This window comes from Bemisia tabaci, chromosome 9 (assembly GCF_918797505.1).
Source record: "Bemisia tabaci chromosome 9, PGI_BMITA_v3".
Taxonomy (NCBI): Eukaryota; Metazoa; Arthropoda; class Insecta; order Hemiptera; family Aleyrodidae; genus Bemisia; species Bemisia tabaci.
Window position 1 is genome coordinate 37,721,787 of NC_092801.1, and position 24,569 is coordinate 37,746,355.

The 24,569-nt window shown below is 40.0% G+C and overlaps 1 protein-coding gene across 1 annotated transcript in view; it reads left to right on the forward strand.

The window, feature by feature from the left end:
- LOC109043922 (uncharacterized) overlaps nucleotides 1-19,682 on the forward strand; it is a 46,698-nt gene extending 27,016 nt beyond the window's left edge. Inside the window, 7 exon segments of the mRNA XM_072303888.1 lie at nucleotides 1,733-5,275; nucleotides 6,560-6,723; nucleotides 9,065-9,171; nucleotides 10,942-11,204; nucleotides 14,305-14,474; nucleotides 18,970-19,131; nucleotides 19,133-19,682. Of these exon segments, the coding sequence (XP_072159989.1) occupies nucleotides 1,733-5,275; nucleotides 6,560-6,723; nucleotides 9,065-9,171; nucleotides 10,942-11,204; nucleotides 14,305-14,474; nucleotides 18,970-19,131; nucleotides 19,133-19,204 (4,481 nt within the window). The 3' untranslated portion in view covers nucleotides 19,205-19,682.
- The last annotated feature ends 4,887 nt before the right edge of the window (nucleotides 19,683-24,569 follow it).

Genomic DNA, 24,569 nt, shown 5'->3' on the forward strand with positions numbered 1-24,569 from the left:
TAATGATATAAAAAAAGACGATTTACAAACTGTACACCGAAAAAAAAAACTCGTGCGTGGGACCCGAAGTTTAGGTCATATGGACGTATTTATGCTAAAAGGAGATATGTGCAAGTGGAAAGATGGGGTGTGCTCGTTAGTTGGGCCATAAGAAACAATGTAAAAGTGGATATAGCTCCTTTTGAGAAAATTGAAAAGCGGGATTTGACATTAAATCAAAAGGAGCTAAGCGCCAAAATATGCTAACTCATGAGCCGCGGGCATGGCAAGAGAGCGTTGTGGACAGGGCTCATGAGTTAAAGACACGGATCCGCGGCTCGGAGTCTCCATCGTCGCCGCTGACGTCACAGGCGCTTTATATTCCCCATTCATTCTTATGGCCCGACCACTAACGAGCACACCCCATCTTTCCACTTCCACATATCTCCTTTTCGCATAAATACGTCCATATATGGATCTCTGAAGTTTTCGGATTGAGCATCTGAACACGAAGTTTCTCGGATGTGAGAACCGAAGTTGTTCGGATGTGAAAACCGAAGTACTTCAGATGTAAGAATTGAAGTTTCAGATGTGTGATCCAAACCTTAGCAGCTGGACCTAAAGTGTTCAGATGCTCAATCCGAAAACTTCAGAGATCCATATGACCTAAACTTCGGGTCCCACGCACGAAGTTGTTTTCTCCATGTATCAATGTACTATACAAACAGCTACTGCAAGACTATTACCAATATCAATCAGACTATAATACATGCCGCTTATACTGCAATACTAAGGAAAAACGCCATATGAGCCTTGAGACGTTGCCAAATTTCTTTTGATGAGTCACGAATTTTTGGGAATATTTATTTTATTTTTTCTTTCAATTTTTCAGGGGATGTCGCTCGTAATTTGATTCAAATAGTCTAAAAATGTCAAGGAACAGTAATGATAACTTTTTTTCAAAACAAAACATTTTATCGGAGAAAATTTGGCAACTCTCGAATATTCATACGGCATTTTACCTTAGCAAGGCAATGTAGGTAATTTTTTAAGGATGCGACGATTTCAAGTCAAAGGAGCTTTTTTACCTACACGTGTAAATGAAGGCAAAATATGTGTCTTGCCACACAGCTAAAATCCAAGTGATCATAACAGGTCGCCGTGCTTGAAAGAAGCACGCATTAGCTAAGATTGATGTACACGCGTTTTAAGTAATGGGAAATATTTTATGAACGTATGAAAGTAAAAAGGAACTGTAAGGCACGCGAATCGTATTTACATATTCGTCATTAATTCCTCATAACATTTAATTAATGAAGAGAACTGGAGATCATCCACATTGACGTGTGGTTAATGTATTAGTAGAATGTTAGCGAATGTTGAGCGACGCGAAAGTTCCTTCATTTATGTAGGTATGCAATTTGATATCATGAGAGTTGTGATAGTTAATGTAGGTGAAATGAAATCCGTAATATGTACGTGAGAACCAGCACACAAGTTCTTACGTATCGTTAATTTTTTTAAGTTCATTGGATACCCTAGTTTTTTAATCTAAGTTTACTAATTTTCTTAAAAATTCTGTTTTTTTAGCCTTGGTTACGCGGTCTTCTTGTGTTTTCATCTAATAAAAATATTAACATCCTGAACAATAAATAATCACCAAAATCCCCTTATTTTCCTATTCTAATTTGTTCCACCCTTCAAAACTCTTTCCATCAATACTCATTCCGATTCGTATTGATTTCTGTTTCAGTCGGCAAAAGGTGCGCGAACGACCACGGGCTGATCGGAACATGCAAGCTCCCATGGCAGTGCAGTTCCCTGAAGACGCAGCTGGCGAACAAACAGCACCCGAACATGTGCGGTTTCGACAATGTCATCGGCGTCCCTATCATCTGCTGCGCCTTCGACGATGAACCCGATGACCAAGCGACCAGCACCACAGACGAGTCCCATGGATTCGACTTCGATGACCCAACGGGCGACTTCTTGAAGAAGTATATCCTATGGCAAGCGGAGCTCCACCGGAAGGAGAACGAAGCTTTGGCCACGACAACAGTCAGGACCACAACCACGACCAGGCGAACGATGATGGACGCCAGGGAAGAACTAATCGCACGTAGACGAACATCCTGGGACCCAAGAGAGGAACTTATACGAGCGAGACAGTCGCATCCAGATCGGAAGGAGGCATACTCACACTTGCGGATGGTAACACCAGATTCAAGCGAGGGCGGTTCAAAAGCACGACAAATGCACCCAGAGTATAGTGAGGAAATCGCACCCACAAGACGCAATTCCCTAAGTAGAGATCCTAAACAGGAAATTTCGCAAGCGCGACAGTTGCAAAAAGGGCCGAAAGAAGAAATTCCACAAATTCACTCAGAGCTTGAAGAGGTTTCGTCTACAAGACAAGTTCTTAGGAACGATATTCCAAGCACAATCAATCGCACTAAAATAATACCCAGGTTTCGAGAGTATTCAAACCCACAAGATGGTCTGATGTCGAAAGCTGAGAGGATAGTAGCCCACTTACGGAGTGTCTTCGACGAAGAAGATGATGATGATGATGATGATGAAGACGACTCAGAATTTGAGAAGGGTCAGAACCAAACCGATGATCATCCCGATACGCAGCCGTCACCGGTAGCTGATACAGACGACCACTTAAGGAGGGTCTCCAAACGGGTCGAAGAGGCGGAACATCTTACATCCGGGTCCAAAAGAGCGAAAAGGAGTCCACAAAGTCCGATGAGGATGCTCTACGAGCTAGAGGAAGATGAGTTTTCACCGAGGCTTCTCGAGTCAGAAATTTTCAATCAGCCTCAGGAAGGTGTGCGGCGACAAAAACGCGTTCAAGTTGCTTCAGAAGAGGTTCTTTTTAGGCCGGAGAGATTTAGGCCAGACGTTTTTGACAGAGATGACGATGTGGACGAGAACCAGGAACCTGAAGTTGAGAAGTTTCCCGGAAGTTTTCCGGAAGTTGAGGAGCCACAACGGGAAGTCGTTCAGATTGGGGGCGCTTCCCTCAAGCCCGACAAAATGAAGACTCGGGGTGTGTCTCATAAAACAACCCCAGTAAACGACGATGAAATTAGCTCTCATTTCATGCGGCCGACCCCTAAGATTCACCGAGAGAAACCGATGGTTAAAGATGATAGAGGAAATAATGAAGAAGAACGGATCACGAGCGAAGTTCCAAGACACCGTGGAGCGTCACTCGAGGGTGAGCCGCCAGATAGCGCTGGAGGACAAACTCGGAACGAAATCTCTACCCAGCGTGAAGAAGTCACAAAATCAAATCTTGAAGTGACCAAACCTAACGAGCGGAAATTTGACGTGACCGAGTGCTTGCACCATCTCCGCAGGAAATATCTCCAAAGACTCAGGGGTGATGCTTTACCGTTCGTTTCAAAAAGTGGCGGAAGAAATCCCTTACCAGTAGACGTGGAGGAATTGTATAGAGTGCGGAGGGATGGAATAACGGAGATGTTCAGCGGTCGATCGATCGAACGAGTTTGTCTCGAGTTCGGGAACAAAATCGAGCAGGAGCTGGAATTCGAGCTCGCTAGTAAGCTCATAGAGGTGTTTAAAAAGAGGGAGGAGGCTATTTTCACACCACCGCTCCCTCCACATCCTGACGAAGATATAATCCTGGATGAGGACCAAGCCCGGAGGCATGCATGGCTGGCAGCACGAGAAAGTGGGGACAGAAACGGCTCGATTTATGTTATCGATCAGCCTCAGACGGAAGCAAAGGTGGAAGTCGCTCCATCGAATCCATCCACAGCGAGGTCTCTTCGTTTCAGGCTTAGTCGCCGACGTAGATGGTCAGGAGATGAGGAAGAGAGGTCCGGGTGGTCGGATGAGGAGACCCGTCGTCCCGGAACTGGTCAAAGGTTCGACGAGAGAGATAGAAGACAACGAGAGAGGCAAAACTACCACAGGGAGAGTGGAGACTATCGAGAGGATTCTCGATACGAAGGAACTAGAGATGAGGAGTCACGCGACCGGGCTCCAAGTCACGACGGACGAAATCTCGACGAATCGGACGATGGAGGCCAAACCGCCCGATACTCAAATACAGGTGATCGAGGAGCAAGACTACAACTCTGGTACGCGAAAGGCGACGATGAGTACTCGAACAGGAGGCCAGACGAAAGTGAAAATGTTCCACCTAGAGATACCGTCGATGGCTTTATCGAAGATACCTTCGATGGTAACGACTCCGGCGAGAAGCCGCAGTTCCAGTTCGGGGGTGGTGAGTGGGATCGACCTCAATCAGGACGACCAGACAAGTCCATCTGGACGTCCAGGCCTGGCGAGTTTCACCCTGATAAGCCCTACTCGAGCTCACCGGACAGGAATCCGAACGGGCACTCGGAGGACTATTTCATCCCGAAACCGAGCCGGAGACCTAGTCGACCGGAGTATGGTTCTGAGTATGATTCTGAGCCTGGACTACGCCCGGAGAGTTACAATTCTGAGCCTGGACTACGTCCGGACAGGTACGATTCTGAGCTCAGACGAACGACGCGGCGTCCCGACCGTTACGACCCTGTTGACTCGGACCGGTATGATTCTGAGCCCAGAAGAACGACTCGCAGACCTGATTATTACGATTCTGAGCCGAAAAGAACGACTCGCAGACCTGATTATTACGATTCTGAGCCGAAAAGAACGACTCGCAGACCTGATTATTACGATTCTGAGCCGAGAAGAACGACTCGCCGGTACGATTCTGAGACGAGGAGAACGACGACCGAGCGCTCAGATTGGTACGATTCTGAGGACCGTCGACGGACGTCGACTCGACGTCCGGATCCACATGATTCTGAGTTCGTGAACCATCTTGTCACGACTCGAACGACCAGAAGGCCGGATCCGAACCATTTCAACAATTACGATACCGATTCGACCGACTTTTTCGTGCCACCGCGGACCACAACCCGACGACCGGATCCCTACGATGAGGATCGTCCAAACTATTCGCAAGGGAACAATTACCCGCAAGGGAGCAATTACCCGCAAGGGAACAACGAGCCACAAGGGAACAATTACCCGCAGAGTAATGGTTATCCACAAGGGAATAAGCCAAAAGCCTCCCCCAGACCAGGGGGGATTGTCTACCCATCGAGTGGTGGTAACTGGGGTGGGAATAGTTACACAACTTCGAGGCCGGATACCGATGGGGGCATTGTCTACCCGGGTGAAGCATCAACTACGAACAGTCCGCCACGGTATCCACCCAAGCCGACGAGGTCACCGGTCAAAGCGCCTAGGATTAGTGAAACTAGTAAGTAACTTTCACGTCTTTATGATGACGGTTTGTCATGGTATGAAAGGCCACCAAATTAATGAAGTTTTACTTGAATTGTAGCTTGAACGCCGATCAGAGCTCTTTACTGCCACATAACTATGACAATTTGTCGTTGCCCTGATGAAACAACATAACTACACTGCCGTGCTAAGAAAGAACGCCGTATGAACATTCGAGGGTCGCTGAATCTCCTCGAATTAAACATGTATTTAAGAGGAAAGTTTTGCATAGTTTTACTCGAAATTTTCAGGTATTTTAGATTAAATCGCGAACATAATTGTCTGAAAATGTGAAGAAAAATGCTCACAATTTTTCCGGTAAATTTGACTTTTATGGAAGAAAATATGGCAACATCTGAAGGTTCATACGACGTTCTTCCTTAGCAAGGCAGTACATCTCCATGTTGAGAAATCTTCACCCACAATTAGGCCATTTTTATCAAAATGTGGTCATATTCAAGTAAAAATTGCGCTGATTTTTCTTCAAATCAAACGCAAAAATTGTTAAATCTTGGATTGTAGTTGCCAAGTTTTATCCCTTTAAAAATTGAATTTTTTGGGTCAGTTTTTCAACCTTAAAATGAAATTACGTCCCTTCGTCAGGGAGACTGCGACTTTACGGGCTGGATTTGGTGATAGTATCTTCTCTGAGTTTCAATTCACCATAATGAGGATGTAAAATAATCCTCCTCAGATTATTAGACCGTTTACTTATGGGAAATGAATGGTAAAATGCCAAATTAAATACAAATATTAAAAAAGGAATACGTTGGGTGATATTCGGACGAATTTTAAGCAAAATCAGCCCAACTGCATGAACAGAACTTGGAACAATCGTCCTGAAAGTTTGTGTAAGTTTTCTTTAACTTTTACAGAAATTACTCAAAAAATTTTAAAACGGAACGTTTCTTGATTTTCTTGTAAAAAAAGATAAAATTCCAGAGGAAATTAAACACTGATTAAGGTACACAGGCTAATTCTAGTTGAAATGTTCTTCAAAAAAATTGTGTATAACGCCGAAAAACTTTCTCCATTGAAATAATTTTCCTTGAAAGTAGCCAATATCACCTACTATTTTTAAAAGCATTTCTTGTATCAAAGATTCAAGTTGTAGTATCGCTCCTGCAAATTATGTAGAGGGGGAATGAAATTTGAAATAATAACTCTTAATTACGAATTCACCTTGTACAGAAAATTCGAGCTGCTAAAGGAAAGGCATGCGAATGAAATACTAACTTGAAACTTTTCTCTTTTATAATAGAATGTGCAGAGTACAAAAAACTGACAAAAAGCAGTGTTGCAGCTGTCCTACCTCTGGCAATCGATTCCGAGCCAGAATCTCTCCTACTGGAAAACTGTCCTCAGAACAGTGTTAGTTTAATCGTCGGAGGGAAAGAAGCCGTTCTCAATGAATTTCCGCACATGGTAAGTCCTTGGGTCCTACAATAAAGGTGCTAAGGAAAGGTGCCCGTGCTAAGGAAAAACGCCTTATGAACTTTCTGGCGTTGCCAACTTTTTTTTGATAAAAAACAAATTTCCTGGTAAACTTATGAATATTATGCTTCCAATTTTTCAGATAATTTTGTTCGCAATTTCACCGAAATTCCCTGAAAATTTCAAGGGAAAATATTCGTAACTTTCTTCAATAATAAATATTTAATTGAAGGAAATTTTGCAACTCTTGAATGTTCATTTGGCGTTTTTCTTTGGCACAGCAGAATAGGGATAAATAAATATTATTGACAGGAAACTCCATTCTTAAAATCAAATTGCAGCATATTCATTGAAAAATTACGTGTTACAGTATTTTGGTTTTTAGCACGAAAATAAGAAGTGACCAACCTCAAGACACCGAATACTGCGTTTTTCAGGGCAACGTCAAAACTGAACAAGAGTTTTTGAGTGATGACCGTTAAAGGAAAAATTCATTACGAAGAAACTTTTTTTGCACTTTAAAGTTTTGGTCAACTTTAGGGCCAAAGAAATCCCTAGTACTTGTCCTCATCCGTTCTCAAGAGCATATCCAGTGATTTTACCTAGACGCAAAATATTGGTGACTTCTGTTAATACTCCACAAAAAATATATCTCATCCGAAACCGAAGGTCACATTTCCACATTTGCAGTAAACAGTTTTTCCTTTCCATGTTCCTTCAAGAGTCATTTCCAACCGCTGCAAATACAAAAAATAACGTGGATATTCCATTACGGAAAAGTGCACCAGCAGCTTGAGAATGTTTTTATTGTGGGAACTAGGGTTTTCCGAGTGGAATTCTAAACTTTCTCACTGACGTCTCGACAATTTAAAAGCAGCAGGAAAACCGTTTACCTCCTCGAGGAAAACCCAGAAAAAGGGTCATTCTATGTACGCATTTGCTCTTATATGATGTTTTGCAACACCCTCTGTAAGCATGACAAGTACGCCATGGTTAATTTAAAACCGTCGAAATTTCTGTTACACGATTTGGTAGTCACAAACACTGTTGGCTAAGTGTGATCTTCAAAATATAGGATACAAGTTTACTTTGATTTGATATTCGACGCTGATGGTTCATGCATTTGCACGGACAGTTGTAAAATTACACTCTAGACACGATTAGTTTCAACAACGTAAACTATTTGTAACGTGTTTTTGCTCATGTACAAGATCAGTCAAGCAGAATGTTCAGTTGCAATGATCAAACTTCTGAATTAGAAGTCCATTCAGTCGTTCACGGGGCTTTTGGTCTTCCAAAAATCTGAAAGCTCTTAATTTACGGGGTGCTTAATTTAAATCGTTCAGAGTTGTCAGTATCACGTTTCCGTATGACTCATCTCCGGTGTCAAACTTTCACTGCTGGCGAGTCGCAATCGGTAATTTATGATGGAAGTTACTTGACCAACCGGGCTGAGTGGAGCGCACTTGAATTTACATAGACGTAATCTCACTTTATAGGTCGGCAGATTTTGGCAGTAAATTACACAAATTAAGCACAGTGCTGCCATGCTAAGGAAGAACGCCGTATGAACGTTCAGTCGTTGCCAAGTATCCTCCGATAAAAATCGAATTTACTGGGAAAATGGTGAATATTATTTTTCAAAATTTTCAGACAGTTTTTTAGGCAATTTAATCTAAAATATCTGAAAATTGCAAGGAAAAATATGCATGAATGTTGTCAAAAATACATGTTTCATCAAGATAAATTTGGCAACTCTCGAATGTTCATACGGCGTTTTTCCTTGGCACGGCAGATTTTAAGGTGATTTTCAAGTAAATTGATAAGCGATAAGAACCACCAATAGGTACGCACGAGGAAGTTGGCAGTTGTTTTTTCTTGTCCTGCGTTAAAGTCTCCAAATAAATTCGTGTATCTCCTTCAATTATCAAACCTACGTACCGTAAATGTTCCTGTATTTGGACTATTTCTGCCAAACAGAGCTTTGTGCATTAACACATGAGCCCAGTGAACCCTGACACCCATACGAATATGTGCATAACACAGAGCTTACGTCATAATGCACATATAGTTCCGTCTGATAGAAATACGTTCATTTATTTATTGCACCATACGAAAACCACTATAATTTGGAAAGGAAGTAATTAGGAAAGTTAGGATAGCGTAAACTTGGCTTTTTAATGACGTTTTCTCATTAGCAAACACATCAACCGAGTAGAGAAAAGAGAGCGCCGTATCCAAAAAAATCGGCCTAGTTTTTTTCTTTAAGTAAGATGATTGACCTATTTATTTATTTATTTGAATAAGGAATGGTATGATTGATTGTTTGCAGGTCGCACTGGGCTATAAGAACCGAGGTCGTCTGACTTACAATTGCGGAGGCACCCTCATAAGTGAGAACTTCGTTTTGACAGCCGCACACTGCATCGGCACCAGCTTGTAAGTTCACTCGTTTCGCATGTTACGCCCGCATTAAAATCAGACGGGTTTCTGTCCCTTCTTCTTCTTCCAAATTTTTTCGGTTCATGCAGATTATCAATCAATAAGACCAGGATTAGTTATCCGGCCATAGGTGCCAAATGAAGTGTTTGTATTGAAAAATTGCCGTCTCAGACGTGCAGTGGGGAGGCGTGAGTGATCGATTAACGATACTTCCCCATTTGAAGTTACGGTAAAGAATCGATTATTAAAGTGTTCGTTGCGAACACCCTGTTAATCGATCCTTATCCGTATATTTAAATGACAGATCAATCGAAATATCGCAAAGCACGCCACACCACTGCCGTCGTGTTGTCCATTTCACAACGTATGAGGTGTATGAGACCAAACGTATACAATTCTTTGACATGCTTTTACGATCGTTCAACTTTACATACATGCCACAAAAAAAAAAAGCCACAGAATAAAATTAATTCTCCCAAGTTGTTAAAACCAGTGTCTACATGAATCAAATCGCGCGCGGGATGCTTCTTATGATCGAACAATGATCTTTCCCCATGTGTTTTTTAACTCGTAAAAACCATGCAACAGCTGAGCCAAGGCGTCGGGATGAGGTCTTCATATTTTCAACCGCCAGCAACTGTTGAGGTAACGTTTAGTGAGCGATTCCTTTAAAGTACATAGATGTAGGTTTTTTACGAGCGGGAACTTCTTGAATTTACACCGTTAAAAATTTCGACCGCATTTAGCAGAAGGTAGGTAACCAAGCCACATCAGGTACTGCCAAATTGAATTGGGCAATTTAACTTTTTACAATAGAACGTTCGTTGGGATTCCTTTGAAAATTTTGAGGAATTTTTTTCGTGCTAGGCCAGAGACAAGAAACCCTCCACTGCCCTCCTAGCGACAGGTGGAAGCTTTTACTTTCGGGGTTTCAACTATTCCTTATGGACAATTATTAGAGAGCAACAGTCATCATCCTAATTTCGGCTGTTGACTTACCTACATGGTCGATGATGAGCTTCGGATGACGTCATGAGCCAAACAAGTTTCCCAAACGTTGGCCATTTTCGGCTTGTTTGCAAAACGGAACTGCCAACACGTTGTTGAACATCAACCATGTAGGATGTAGGTAAGTCAACAGAAGAATGCTGAAGTCCCGAAAGTAAAAGCTTCCACAACGGCCAAGATACTATATAGTGGAGATACTATATATTCTACTTATAGTGGAGGGTCTCTTGTCTCTGTGCTAGGCAGACAATTCATTGAGATTTGAACAAAAATCCGCACAGCCGTTTTCATGTAAAAATTAAATTTCTCAATTAAATTTGGCAATGGCTGATGTGGCTTGGTTCCTTTCTGCTTAGCGCGGTCCAAAACGTATTCTACACGAAATTTCAATGAGGAAACATAAATTACAAAGCTTAAAGTCGTAACCTTCACTGGGGAAAAAAGTCGTTTGGACCTAGAGTCCAGACTCATAATAATATTGATAGGAAATAATACTCTTGATTCAATCAGATTTTTCCTTGAATCCAAGAGCCGAGCCTCTTAATTTAGGCGGATTTCTTTTTGATTCAAGCAAAAAATCCGATTGAATCAAGAGAAATTTTCTTGTCAATGTTTTCAAGAGCCTTCACTTTAGATTAAAGCGACTTTTTTTCTAGTGAAGCTTAAATTCGTAACCTTATCTAGAGGTGAATCCAAGTCCATATTTTCGCCTATCACGCACCTAGAGATATTAAAATCGAATTGCGTGCTGTTTTTCAGGGGGAAACCAGTGCAGGTTCGACTGGGCGAGCTGATCCTGAACAACGAGGACGACGGGGCGAGCCCTGTGGACGTTCGGGTGGAGCAGACAACGGTGCATCCCGACTACAGGGACGACCAAAAGTACAACGACATCGCTCTCGTCCGCCTGGAAAGGGAAGTCTCCTTCAGCAACTCCATCCGCCCGGCCTGTCTCCATCAGCAGCGGGATCTGAGCCGGAGCGAACTTCCCGTTGCTACCGGATGGGGCACCACTGATTATGGTTAGTATAAACATTTTTCGCCCACCATTTAGGGTGAATTAGATTACCTATTTACTGAGAGTAAAGACACTAAGAATCCATTTCTGATTTGTCCCCGTATTTTAGGCCTCCACGGTGTCACAAACGGGAATAAAGACTACATTTCAATCGATCACTGGAAAAAAAACACAGCGCTAGATCGAACAGCGATAAAAAAAAAACACATTGGATCTAGCGTCCAGACTCTTGGAAACATTGACAAGAAAAAAAAAATACTCTTGATTCCATCGGATTTTTGCTTGAATCAAAAAGAAATTCGCTTAAATTAAGAGACTTGGTTCTTGATTTGAGTTAGATTCTGATTGAATCAAGAGAACTTATTCTTGTCGATGTTTTTAAGAGTCTGGACTCTAGATCCAATGGGTTTTTTTTCCAGTGATTACAAAGATTGTAACGTTGAATGGACCGGGGAATTGAGGGAACGGAGGAACAAACGGAATGAGAGTAGGAACGGATACAGGATTTCGAGATTGAGTTGATCAAAGATTACGAAAGACGTTCACTTTGTATTATCTTTATTTCCGTTTGTGACATCCGTGAGCCGCGTTGTCTTAGCTCTCTTTATAAAGGGGCTCTAGGGTGATTCGTCAAGCTTCCTGACGCAAAGTCCAACTGGAATTTGGTATATCGTATTGATTAGGTAAAAAATCTCAACAGATTTTGAATTTGTAGTAAAAAAGTATGTTTTTCGTTGAAAGCGATTTTTATAAGTCAGCACTCTTCATCTAAAAAGTAAAGCAACCGCATCATACTCGCTAAGCTACGCTGCTACACTGTTGATTCGGTTTTTAAAAGGATGCAACTATTCGGCCTCTCAGGCCACGCTAGGGAAGTATCTTTTCTGGTTGAAGGCGTTTTTTATGCGTTGACACTCTTAGTCTTAATCTAGAAAAAGAAGTGGCCCCCACTGCTACCCTGTTGATTGGGTTTTTAAAGGATGCAACTATTCGGCCTCTGAGGCCACGCTAGGAAGCATCTTTTCTGGTTGCAGGCGTTTTTTATGCGTTGACACTCTTAGTCTTAATTTAGAAAATGAAGTGGCCCCATTCCTAAATAAGCTACGCTACTACACTGTTGATTGGGATTTTAAGGGATGCAACTATTCGGCCTCTGAGGCCACGCTAGGAAGTGTCTTTTCTGGTTGAAGGCGTTTTTTTATCCGTTGAAACTCTTCATTCAGCAATGCAGCAACCGCATTACTCGCTAATCTACCCTGCAACACTGTTTATTGGGAATGGATCACTAGACAAGGTACGAATTTAAGCATTCCGGTACATGTTTCTTAACCAAAATTTCACGTAGAACACGATTCGCGCAACGAAAATTACTGAAACCAACTCCTAACGAAGATATTAACCTTTTCATTTCACATTGGTTACGAGGAATTTGAACTGCCCGCTCACAAGAAACTCAAAGCTCTACGTGAGTCAAATCGCGCACGACAACGGTCTCAGCAAGTTTCTTAATCGAGCAATATTCATTTCCCACCATGTGTTGTTCGAACTATAGGCAATTTGCTATAGCTGAGCCAAAGCGTCAAGATTGAGGTTGCCAGATTTTTACATCGCGCAGAGACTGTCATGATAACGTTTAGCGCGCGATGTGAATCACGTAGAGCATTGAGTTTTCATGAGCAGGTGGTTTGAATTCACGCATCAAGAATCATTAAATATCGTTGTGAGGAGTTGATTTCGATAATTTTCATTGTGCGCATCGTGCTCTACGTGAAATTTTGGTTACGGATCATATATCAGAGTGCTGAAATTCGTACCTTGTCTAGTGGTCCATTGAAAGGACGCAACTATTCGGCCTCTGAGGCCACGCTAGGAAGTATCTTTTCTGGTTGAAGGCGTTTTTTATGCGTTGACACTCTTCATTCAGCAATGAAGCGACAGCACTACTCGCTAAGCAACGCTGCTACACTGTTGATTGGTTTTTAAAGGATGCAACTATTCGGCCTCTGAGGCCACGCTAGGGTGTATCTTTTCTGGTTGAAGGCGTTTTTTATGCGTTGACACTCTTCATTCAGCAATGAAACGACAACATTCCTCGCTAAGCTACGCTGCTACACTGTTGACTGGTTTTTAAAGGATGCAACTATTCGGCCTCTGAGGCCACGCTAGGAAGTATCTTTTCTGGTTGAGGGCGTTTTTAATGAGTCGACACTCGTCATCTAGCAAATGAAGCAACCGCATTACTCGCTAAGCTACGCTGCTACACTGTTGATTCGGATTTTAAAAGGATGCAACTATTCGGCCTCTGAGGCCACGCTAGGAAGTATCTTTTCTGGTTGAAGGCGTTTTTTATGCGTTGACACTCTTCATGCAGCAACGGAGCAACCGCATTACTCACCAAGCTACACTGCTACACTGTTGATCGGGTTTTGAAAGGATAAAACTATTCGGCCACTGGAACCACGTTAGGAAGTATCTTTTCTCGTTGAAGGCGTTTTTAATGAGTCAACGCTCTTCATCTAGCAAATGAAGGAACCGTATTACTCGGTATGAGTGATATCCTGGAAAAAACATTGAAGTTTTATTCCTGCCTACGACAAGACTTGAATTAGTCTCGAGTTCAGTTCCTTAAATTTTCTTTAGACATAATCCTCCAGAGATTGTTCAAAGAACGATACACTGATGGTATACCTTTATACTAGTTCCCTAAGATTGACCCGGTTTCTCTTGGAAAAGCGTTCGATTTCATTTATTGGAGATCTTCACGTATTACTCACCATATTTATTCTTGCGGCTTAGTTTTTTTTCCCCCCCCGATGTACGTACAAAAATAGTTTTAAAGTAACCTTCTTTCAGTTATCAAATATGAGTAGTGAAAGAAAAAGCAACATGAATATTGCAACTGGAGCGCATGTAATTCCATCTTCCCGTCGAGCTGAAGTGTCTGAAACGCATGCTATGTCAACATTATACGCCTTTTCCGAGGCGCTCTCTGCATGTCTCGCGTATGTCACAACGCTAAACTTTTTAGAGCGCCGGATTCCGAGCTATGACTAACACAATAATAAGCCTGAAATTCTCGTTGAAAAATGATTATTTTGTTTCAGGTGGAAAGCGGAGCGACGCTTTACTTAAAGTCGGGCTGAGCGTGATCAACAACACGCTGTGCAACCGACTGTACGACAAGGAGAGGCGGACCGCTGGCTCGCTCGAAAGAGGTATCTCAGAATCCATGCTCTGCGCGGGAAAACTCGAGGGTGGCAAAGACACATGCCTGGTAAGGAATTTTCCTCATCACCGAGGTCTTCATCATCTAGAATGTATGTATGTGCAAAGCCGCTTTTACAGCGCACTCTGGCGCTCTGCGGCACCTAGCCGCCAACAGTGTTCGAAACTCACAGGCGCCAACGCGCCAAATGCGCCTGAAAAATCGGCCATGGCGCCTAAAAAAAGAAGGCTCTGCGCCAACGTGACCCCTAAAAATTGCCCCCTAGAAATTTAAGTTTTCGTATTGGTGACTATTTTAAATTTTCAGTACTACAAATGAAAGCTTTTTCTATTCTTCACGATTTCATCCTTATGGTGATTTTGTCTTCCTCAAGTTACAGTTTCTTACTAGTTTTGTTACGAAAACATCTTACGTCTAACTTTTCACTAAATACTAAGTGCGCCGTAAAATATAGGCGAAAATTCAATTTGGCCCCAAAAAATCTTTAATGGCGCCTAAAAATCGGGCTTGATGCGCCACATGGCTCCTAAAACTCAAAGATGAGTTTCGAACACTGGCCGCCAAAGTCCCCTATCTTCCTAAAGCCCTTCAGGGAGTTGGCAAACCCTCATTTCTTCTCAAATCCCCTGTCGCCACCCTTTCACTGGGCGTCCCCTTCGTCTCCTCCCGGGAGGAACCCAATCAAGCATCTTCTTCGGCAGCCTTTCGTCCGTCATTCTATTGACATGACCATACCAGACAAGCTGTCTGGTCATGACGTCGAATATGATGTCATTTTTGACTCTCATGATCTGACACACTCTTTTGCGGACCCGATCTCTCCTAGAAATTCCTGCAGACCTCCTCCAGAAATCCATCTCCGTTGCTCTCAGCATCCTCTGTGTCCGTTCCTTCAGCTGCCAAACTTCACATCCATAAATAAGAATACTTTTGGCTACAACATTGTAAATTCTCCTCTTGTTCTCTTCAGAAATCCGCGGATCCCGGAGGACTCCATCATCTAGGATTTCTTTGAAAAAAGAGGAAATCGTCATTCCAAAATATGTATCCAAAACTCACGAATGTGTCCGAGCTGACAGTAAATCATAGTGAAAAATCTTCGAATTCCCACCTCCTATCCCTATCATTTGGACCGTTTAACAAAAAGTAACCGGCGCAGTTGCAGTGTTGTAAAAATGTTCTTTTTCATAATTCCCTAAAAAATATCCCAGAATTGCGAATAGTTTTTGCTTCCCACCAAATTTTTTTTAATTTTAAAGGGAAAGAATTGTGTACATTTTAAGACTGTACATATATTGAGTATTTTTATAGGTAAAGGAGAAGTTGCACGATTTTGAAAGCACTGTAATTGCGCTGGTTTCTTTTTGCTATATACGATTCAATTATCGCGTTTTTCTGCATCATAATCATTAAAGATTCAATCAGTGTAAATCAGTTCAGCGAATATGACATTTTATACCCTCACTTTCCGGCCAAAGTATCACAAGCGCCATGCGACTTTCCAAAATTTCCGCCGCCATTTTATTTTTTTTACATAGTTTTTCAATGAAACTGTTCGAAAATTTTCACTGAATTTTCTTTGTGCTGCCGATAAAATGCAGTGACATTTTCAAACAGATTCAACCAACAATTTCTCTGTACAAAAATAAAATGACGGCGGAAATTTTGAAATGTCGCAGGGCGCTTGTGATACTTTGGCCGGAAGATGACGAGATGGTGATTGGTTTTAGTACGCCATTCTAATTGAGGTTGCCGCTGCCCGATCAATTTAACTCGAAATTGCTCTAATTTTATGCGATTCCTCTACTGATAATCACTGGAAAGCCCTCCGGCTTTTCTGTTTATTACTGTAGATTGGTTTATAGACGTGTTCCGCTCCCCCTCCCATCCTGCAAGATAAGAACGTTCAAACTTCAATTGTTAACGTAACGCCAAGAATCAAAGCACCTCGTATCGCAGCAGATACTTGGATCCAGAGAATGTGCTCAAAGTCGAAATCTGCGCAAGATAATAAGAGTGCAATCATAGATATCGATTTATTCGTCATTGGGTCATTTGGACTGCATTTTGCAATTTGGAGCTATAAATTCTAACTCATCTGAAAAAACACTTAAAAGCATGGGGAAACTAATGACACATACGTTGTTTTTAAACCGGGCCGGAATTTATAGTTCCTAATTGCAAAATGTAGTCCATTTAATGCTACGTCGGAGTCTTCCCTTCCTTATTTAGGTGTTGAAAGTACTGAATAATTGCTCGTTCAGGTGAAAAAATCTTTGGTCACACATACTAAGACGTTTTCGGCGCAGCAGTTATCACGCTCAAGTAATATTTTGTAAATGAGAAGTTACATTCAAGTCCCAATTTCCTGAAATAAAATTTCCAAGGAATTTCAAATGTCAATCAAAAATTGGTGTACCCGCTACTGGGAATTTTTAAACGGGAACTTTGCCAGCTTCCGGAGGATTTCTACCATGACGGATTCCTGTGGCGAGTAGGCGTCGCAGAGCGCCCTAGCGCGCCGTAAAAGCGGCTTATATATACATACTTACAACTTAGGATGAAAAAAAACATTGTTTGTTTCGTCGGACACTTATGTTTATAATAAAATAAATTATTATTTTTTTAGTATGGATCGGAAATGAGGTTAAAAACCAAGAGAGACACTTAGGGATTATTATTTTTGATGAAAAACAGTAAGACTACTGGGGGCAATGTCTTTGAACAAATCGGACGGTGTAATGTCCGTGACGACAAAAAACGAAAGAAACTCTTAAAATTGGCCTGAAATATTTTACTGGAATTTAATTATACGGGCCATGTACGATTAAAAAAAGTGTCCAAATTATATCTCTAGGTAATTTGATAGAGTTGACAACAGTCTTTCGAAGCAGCGATTTTTACTGTGAACTGTATTTTTGTATGAATGCAGGCAAGAATAAAGCATATCCTGAGGACGTGAAGTAGAATCAAAGTCATTAGACATTAAAAGACTCATTCACGTTTCACACCGGTTTACACAGAATACTTATTCTGCCGTACTAAGGAGGAACGCCGTATGAACTTTCAGGCGTTGCCAAATTTCCTATCACAATACGCAAATTTTCTGGTAAACTTATGAATATTTTCCCCTCGATTTTTCAGATAATTTTGTTCGCGATTTCACTTAAAGATTCTGAAAATTTCAAGGAAAAATATTCATAACTTTCCTCCAAAATAAACATTTTATCGAGGTAAATTTCGCAACTCTCGAATGTTCGCACGGCGTTTTTCCTTAGCACGGCAGTGCTGAAGAGATTGACCTTGAACCTGCGAGACGAGCATACGCGTCAAACGGAGGATACTACTTACGTCACGGGCAATTGTGCCAACGAAAAAAAAACCGCTGATAAGTTCATTGCAGACTTTCAAAGTCGCCATGTTGGGAAACAATTTTGCTTTTCCGGAGCTGACCTCTACAAGGACAGAAAAACGTGAGTGGAAAGGTAGAATCTGCACCGGAAAAATTTCCTACAAAAATCCCATCAGACGTTTTTGCGCTAAAAGGCGTTTCTGCAACATCAGGCAAATATTCCTGGGCCTCCAGATTTTGCTATTTTCGCTCCAACATTTCTCGTATTTACATAGTTTTAGTTCAGCATTATTGTAAGTTATTTTGGTTAAACATGGTAATATGCAGCTGATCAGACTGTCCATGAGAATTCGTTCATTTCATATCGATGGTGAAACTACCAAACCACGTATCTCGGTTTGCGACGTCGCAGACTTCCTGTCATACTTTATTTTTTAAATGAAAAACTACTTAACATCCAGTCTTGAAAATTTCTGTGATTTTTCCTCTTTGTGCGGAGAAAATTCCGTGAAAATTTCAAGGAATGATATTGATTTGGTCTACTTCAAAAAAATAAAATGTGAGCGTAGATTTTTAAACACCGCAAACGAGATACGTGGTTTGGTAGTTTCACCGTTGATATGGGAAAACAGTGAATTATAGTCATTATTTGGCTATACTCCAAGTCTCCCACTCAGTTTTATGACAATGGCAGTGATACTCATTTCATAAAAAGTTGAGTTACCATTCGAGATCGATCTTGATTTTTTATACCCCCCCCCTTCTCTCCCTCCCTCTCCCCCCTCCCTCTTTCTCTCCCTCTCTCTTACCATTTTACTTAAGCTTAGGTATGCTTTGCGTTCTCAATTTTTTTATTATTCCTTCGCACTTGAGGTGTGTTTAATGAATAATGTATACTGTAAGGCGAGCATTGACCCATCCATCAGACTTATGCAATCGTAGATCACATTTTTTTCCTGTTCACTGGGATGTTTACTCCGAGCTCATAATCAAAAACTCTTTTTATTTGAAAAATAAAATAAGTAAATAAATATATAAATAAATTTAATCTTTTTCACCGTTAACCATTATAAACAAAATTCCAGCGTTTGAGTTTTAAATAGATTGACTTGTTTTTATTTTCCTGGTGTAGTCGTTAAAAGGCTTTAACAGAGGTAACAAAGTTGATTTTTATTTTATGTCCTGTTTCAGGGTGATTCGGGTGGTCCTCTTGGGATTCCGCACCCGGACAGCAAATGTCAACACTACATCGTGGGTATTACATCGTTCGGGAAAGTTTGCGGCCAAGAAAATTCACCAGGGGTCTACACTCGAGTATCTTCGTACCTGCCGTGGATAGAAAATATTGTCTGGAACGGACAGCAATGAATCTAGTCATTCAACAAATAATTTAATTCTACTTTTTCTATTTTATTCCATGTTGTAAATTTTATATTTTTGACTACAAAATGTACATATATCACTTGCCTCGGAATGTAAATGAATGCTCAGTAAACCAGAGAATGCTTTTAAAGGATATTTACAGAATATTTTTTTTTTTTCAATGAAAAATTACGAAAATGTTTTTGAATTATCCTATGAATTCTCTGAAATATGATTCTTTGTATAAGTAATGAAATCTTGAAAAGACTTTGACGGATCCTTACTAAGTTTTATACAAATTAATGTAGATAATTTTATTAGTACATTTTAACACAAATTTACAGTTTTTAATGATATATTTTTACGTTTCAAAATGCTTTAAAGGTTAATTTGTAAATGTGTTGCATAGTTCATTTTTATAATCTCATCTACCGCCAAAAATTTTCAAAATATTTGTGTCCTTTTTGTTATGATACACCTATTCATTCATGATGAGATGCAGAAGTTACCTGAAGAAATACATTTCGAAAAGTTGTACCTCAGATGTTATTGTTGCTCATTTCGTCCACTTTCCATAGGATTTTCATTCATATATAATTTATTTGAATTTCAAAAGGAAAACTCTCAGATTCCTAGATCTTTATTGCATTATTCTTGCACATTTTTAAATTTCAGATGTATGAATATTCCTAACTTTCGCAACTAGAAAAAAATCAGATGCAAATGCCAATAGGTACCTGAAAGAAGTCACACGTATATTTCATGTCATACGTATTACGGCTTCTGTACACGCAACCACACTTCAGGACTATTTTTCTCTGTAAGCCACTTTCCCACCTTTTTGGACAAAAATATTTCAGTTCAAATGAATAAAACACATTTGAACGTACAAACGTACAAGTATTCATCCACATTAAATATGCAAAACAATTTACATCCGTTTTTACAAGCTATATAGTTTCCACTCCCAACTCAGACAAAAAAAAAATGACCTCATTAAATGTTTGCACGAAGCTTGGACCTTTTTAGCGGCTCTGGTGCTTGCACTAGAGCTGCTATTCCGGACGGTCCCAGCTGGGGAGTATCAATGCAGCATGTTACATTGTAGAGACCGCGCGTTGGTTGATGGGAATCGGCGCCATTTTCGGCTATGTTCCTTGTCATGACTTTATTTTATTGCATACTGTTTTATTGTTAGTCAATGCTATGTTGTGTATTGTATTTTTGGAATCATGGTGATACAGTCAACAATTCAAAACTTGTTTGTGCTTTTATCTCGTGATGGAAAAAATGTACTTTACGTTCAAAATTTGAAAATTTGAATTTTAAAGTTTTCGCGGTTAAGGAAGCTTTAACCCTTGGGTTGGAGCTTCCTAGTCATTTACTCGATATCAGCTGATAGCAAACAAAGGTTACCAGGGAAACCGTAAACGTCTAACAACTATCGTGGCCATTGGGGCGATTATTGAAATGATATCGACTGTATGTCGCCGCTTACGACAGGACATAGCCCTATCTTAACTGTGTAATATATCGCAATTCGATATTGTTTTGATTTTTAAAAGGAGCAATTCATTCATACAGTTCCGATTAGTTTTGGCGAACGGGCCCTTAACCTACGGCACTCGGCTCATGGGAATTTTTTAACTCTAAATTTTTTAACCTAACTCTTCCATTCCGGGAACATATTTATTGAAAACGGCGACTTTTTCAACAGTCCTATTTTTATCTACAACATCTAAGTGGCCCTTCATAATCATTTAATTTTGGCCCCTGGCCAGAAAAAGGTTCGGAAATTGCAGTGATTTTGCCGAAAATGCTGAAGTAAGTAAATTTGGGCATTTTTTTTCCTTCTTCAAACTCTGTGGAGAAGCACTTCTCCTCCAGTACATCTATTTTTTTACTTATCTCTCGCAAGGTACATTTACAGAAGGTGTGTTCCAGTATTAACAGTTCAGATTCGTTGTTTTTTTTATTATAACGCTTATTTCGGAAAGCAATTATTACATTGTTCAATTCTACTGACTTTCAACACTCGATTATACTCCCGGCAAATTCTGCAGCAGCGTTTCAAATGTTGACTCTAATGCTTCCAACAGCCATCCGATGTCTAAGGGTTTATTCCTAGATTTAGGGATTTTCCGGAATTTCCAGGGATTTAGGGATTTTTCAGGAAATCTAGGGATTTTTTTTTGATGAGGTAAAGTTACCAAAAATCAACTTTTTAACCTCAATTATAGCTTCGACAATCGAAAACATTTTTTCATCTATATTTTGTAGGCCTTTTTGGCAACACTATTTTCCCCGCAAATAAGCCGGAAATTAAAACGATTGTGTCCTTCGATGTACTTGACATTCAACTGCATTCAACCTGTTAATAATAAGAAATCAACTAATATTCTTTCATTTTATTGGTCTGGATTAGCACTGCTTTCAGAGAGCGCCAAAATTCAAACGAGCCAATCAGATTTAAATATTGCAAATCGCTACATCGAATGACATCATGATTCTTCATAAAAAAATGGCGCTTTTTGCAAAATCTAGGGATTTTTTAAGTATATTTGAGCAAATCTGGGGATTTAGGGATTTTTAGCGAAATCTAGGCATTTTTTTTCTTCCCCGCTAGGGATTTAATATCGGAAGACTGGCTTCCAGTATCGCAGCGTTGATCGTCGCTGATGTCGAAATGGAACCTAATGCCGGACATACTGTAACACCTCCATTCCTCAATTCCGGTGAGGAATACGTCTCTACCCTTAACTCAATATAAATATACAAATTGATAAGTGAGTGCTTTAGTCTCCTGAAAACAGAATTGCGAAACTTAAAATTGGAGAAAAATGATGAGTAAATGAAAAAATGGAACCAATTGATGGAAAAGTCGCATGCCATTCTGACACAAAATATGGCGTCTATCGAATCACCTTAACTAAATAAAATAACCAAATTTTCAACTCTCAAACTATCAACTATCAACTATCAAAATTCAAACTATCAAAATTTCCAACAATGACAAAAAGGATTGTAATATACCTATAATGTAATGAAATATACACGCTCTAATCATTTAATTTGTATTACCTTTATGTTATGTACCTACATGTTATACTATTTTTATAATAAATTTTGCCAACATGCTTTTCAATTCAGTCTACAACATTTCATTCCGACGTGGCAATAATGATTTATAATGCCCCTAAACATTAAAATGAATTACAATAGTAATGCCGCATTATAATGTCGTATTATACATCGCAACGATTCATGTCCTACTGATTATTGATTATTGTAAGATGAATTCTGTTTTCTCTGATTGTATGTTTCATACGTGCGAAGCAAGTACGGGTCACTAGAAACGTGGTTCGTACGGGTGGCTGATGAAATTGATCTTCGAATACCTTTTGATGAGCTAGGGAAATGGAACCATCTGCATCTCATGGACAATAAATAGTTGCCGTAATTAAGGTCATCCCGTGATTAAGGTGCCGTGATTTAAGTCATAAATTCTTCATCTAATTCTTGATTCATCTCCAAAATGTCTGCTAAAGCTTTCATGCGCTTCTCCTTGTATGCATGAATGAGCAAATTGGGTATCGAACAAGCGGACACTTTTTGAAAATTTAGATGATTCTGGACAATATCGTACAGAAGTCCACGAGCTGCAGATAGAACCATTACCTCTAGCTCATCAAAAGTTATTCGAAGATCATTCAACAACCTCTTTGACAAGTTGCAAAAACTTTTCGTTAACAATAGTGTCACACGGTACTAGGAATATTTACTATTTAACGAACCTTATATTTCCCTGACTCAGTCCTAAATTATAGAAGTATGCGTTACTTTTCCAGCAATCCAAAAAAACAATTATACAAAAAACCAATACCTACACTTTCAGATATAAAAATGCAAATTTTTTGCAGCCTCGCTAAACGACTTATCAACCAGAGATTTTTTAGGAAGCGGACCTCCAAAGAGCTTTCAAAATTAAAAGTATACAACAAGTGATAATGCCATGTATTCGCCATATCAAAGCCCAATACACATTTATACACCGGCTACGTAAATCTGCTAAGTTACAAAACATGAATCGACAGTTGTCGGATTGTACATCAATGACAAAATGTGTCTAGGCCCTCATTCTTGACTACAACTACTGCCCCCAGAGCCGCTCTCCGACGCCAATGCGTTGGAGCTTCCTGCTTGTTTTTGATCTTCCACAGAGTTCCATACTTTGCATCCGCACATTATACAATATTACAATATACATTATACATTGTACAATGAGAAAACCGCTAAGTGATCATCGATCTCCTCCAATTTGCATCCATGCTAGCCACGCTTCAAAAATAAAGCACCGTTACGCGATTTCAATGCGCTAGTCTCAAATTTTACTGTCAGTATCGTGGGAGCTTCCAGACGGTAAGCTGATTGTGACTGATTTTGGCTGATTGATCTGAGTGACGATTTTTAACTGATTTTTTAGCTTCTCACAAGGTAGGATATCGGTGCTTCCATTTTATTCCATTCCTACGCCAACCATACGTATTCACGTCATTGGCACTTGATATCAGGTGACGATTAAAACTTCTTTCTTCAAATTTTTTCAGGAGAAAATATGACTAGTATGTTTACGGTGCTGCGGTCAGGGTGGCATGAAACGTGAGAAAAAAATGAAATATTGGAAATTTCAGTGAAATATTTCATGAAATTTCACAAGGCTTCGAAGTATCTCACATTTTTCAAGGGTTAGAGTATGCAACCCGCACTCAAACACACAAAACTAGAAGAAAGTCTTAATTTTTACATTTTGCGAAACATGAAAAGGAACCGATATTTTTCAGAAATTTCTGTAATTTCATGAAATATTTCAGGTGAACTTTCAAGATTTTATTTTTCATGAAATTTTGCCTCCCTGGTTGCGGTACACTTACCATTAGATAATTTTAATATATTTTAGTTACTCACTCGAGGGAAAAATGGTTAACAATTTTGCGTCTCAACGATTTTAAATCTGGTCAAATAAAATATCTGTTGTCTAAAGGAGTTTCATAATCTTGAAAATAAATTCATGTAAGCATCAAATTTTGCCTCGAAATATTGCGACGAAGATATAGGTACCTTAGTACTTTTTTTCCTTTTTTGTACCGATGAGAAAAGCCAATCATACCTAGCACAAAGATTTTTTGAAGTTGTATTAACCCCTCTCTTCCTCGGGATTAAATGATTGAAAGTTACCAAATTTCCTTTAATAAAATGTTCATTTTTAAGGAAAGTTATGAATATTTCCCCTTGAAATTTTCAGAACTTTTCGGTGGAATCGCGTGCAAAATTATTTGAACATTTTGAAGAAAAATACTCATAAGTTTACGAGGAAATTTGTATTTTATCAAAGGAAATTTGGCAACGCCGAAAGTTTCATAAGGCGATCT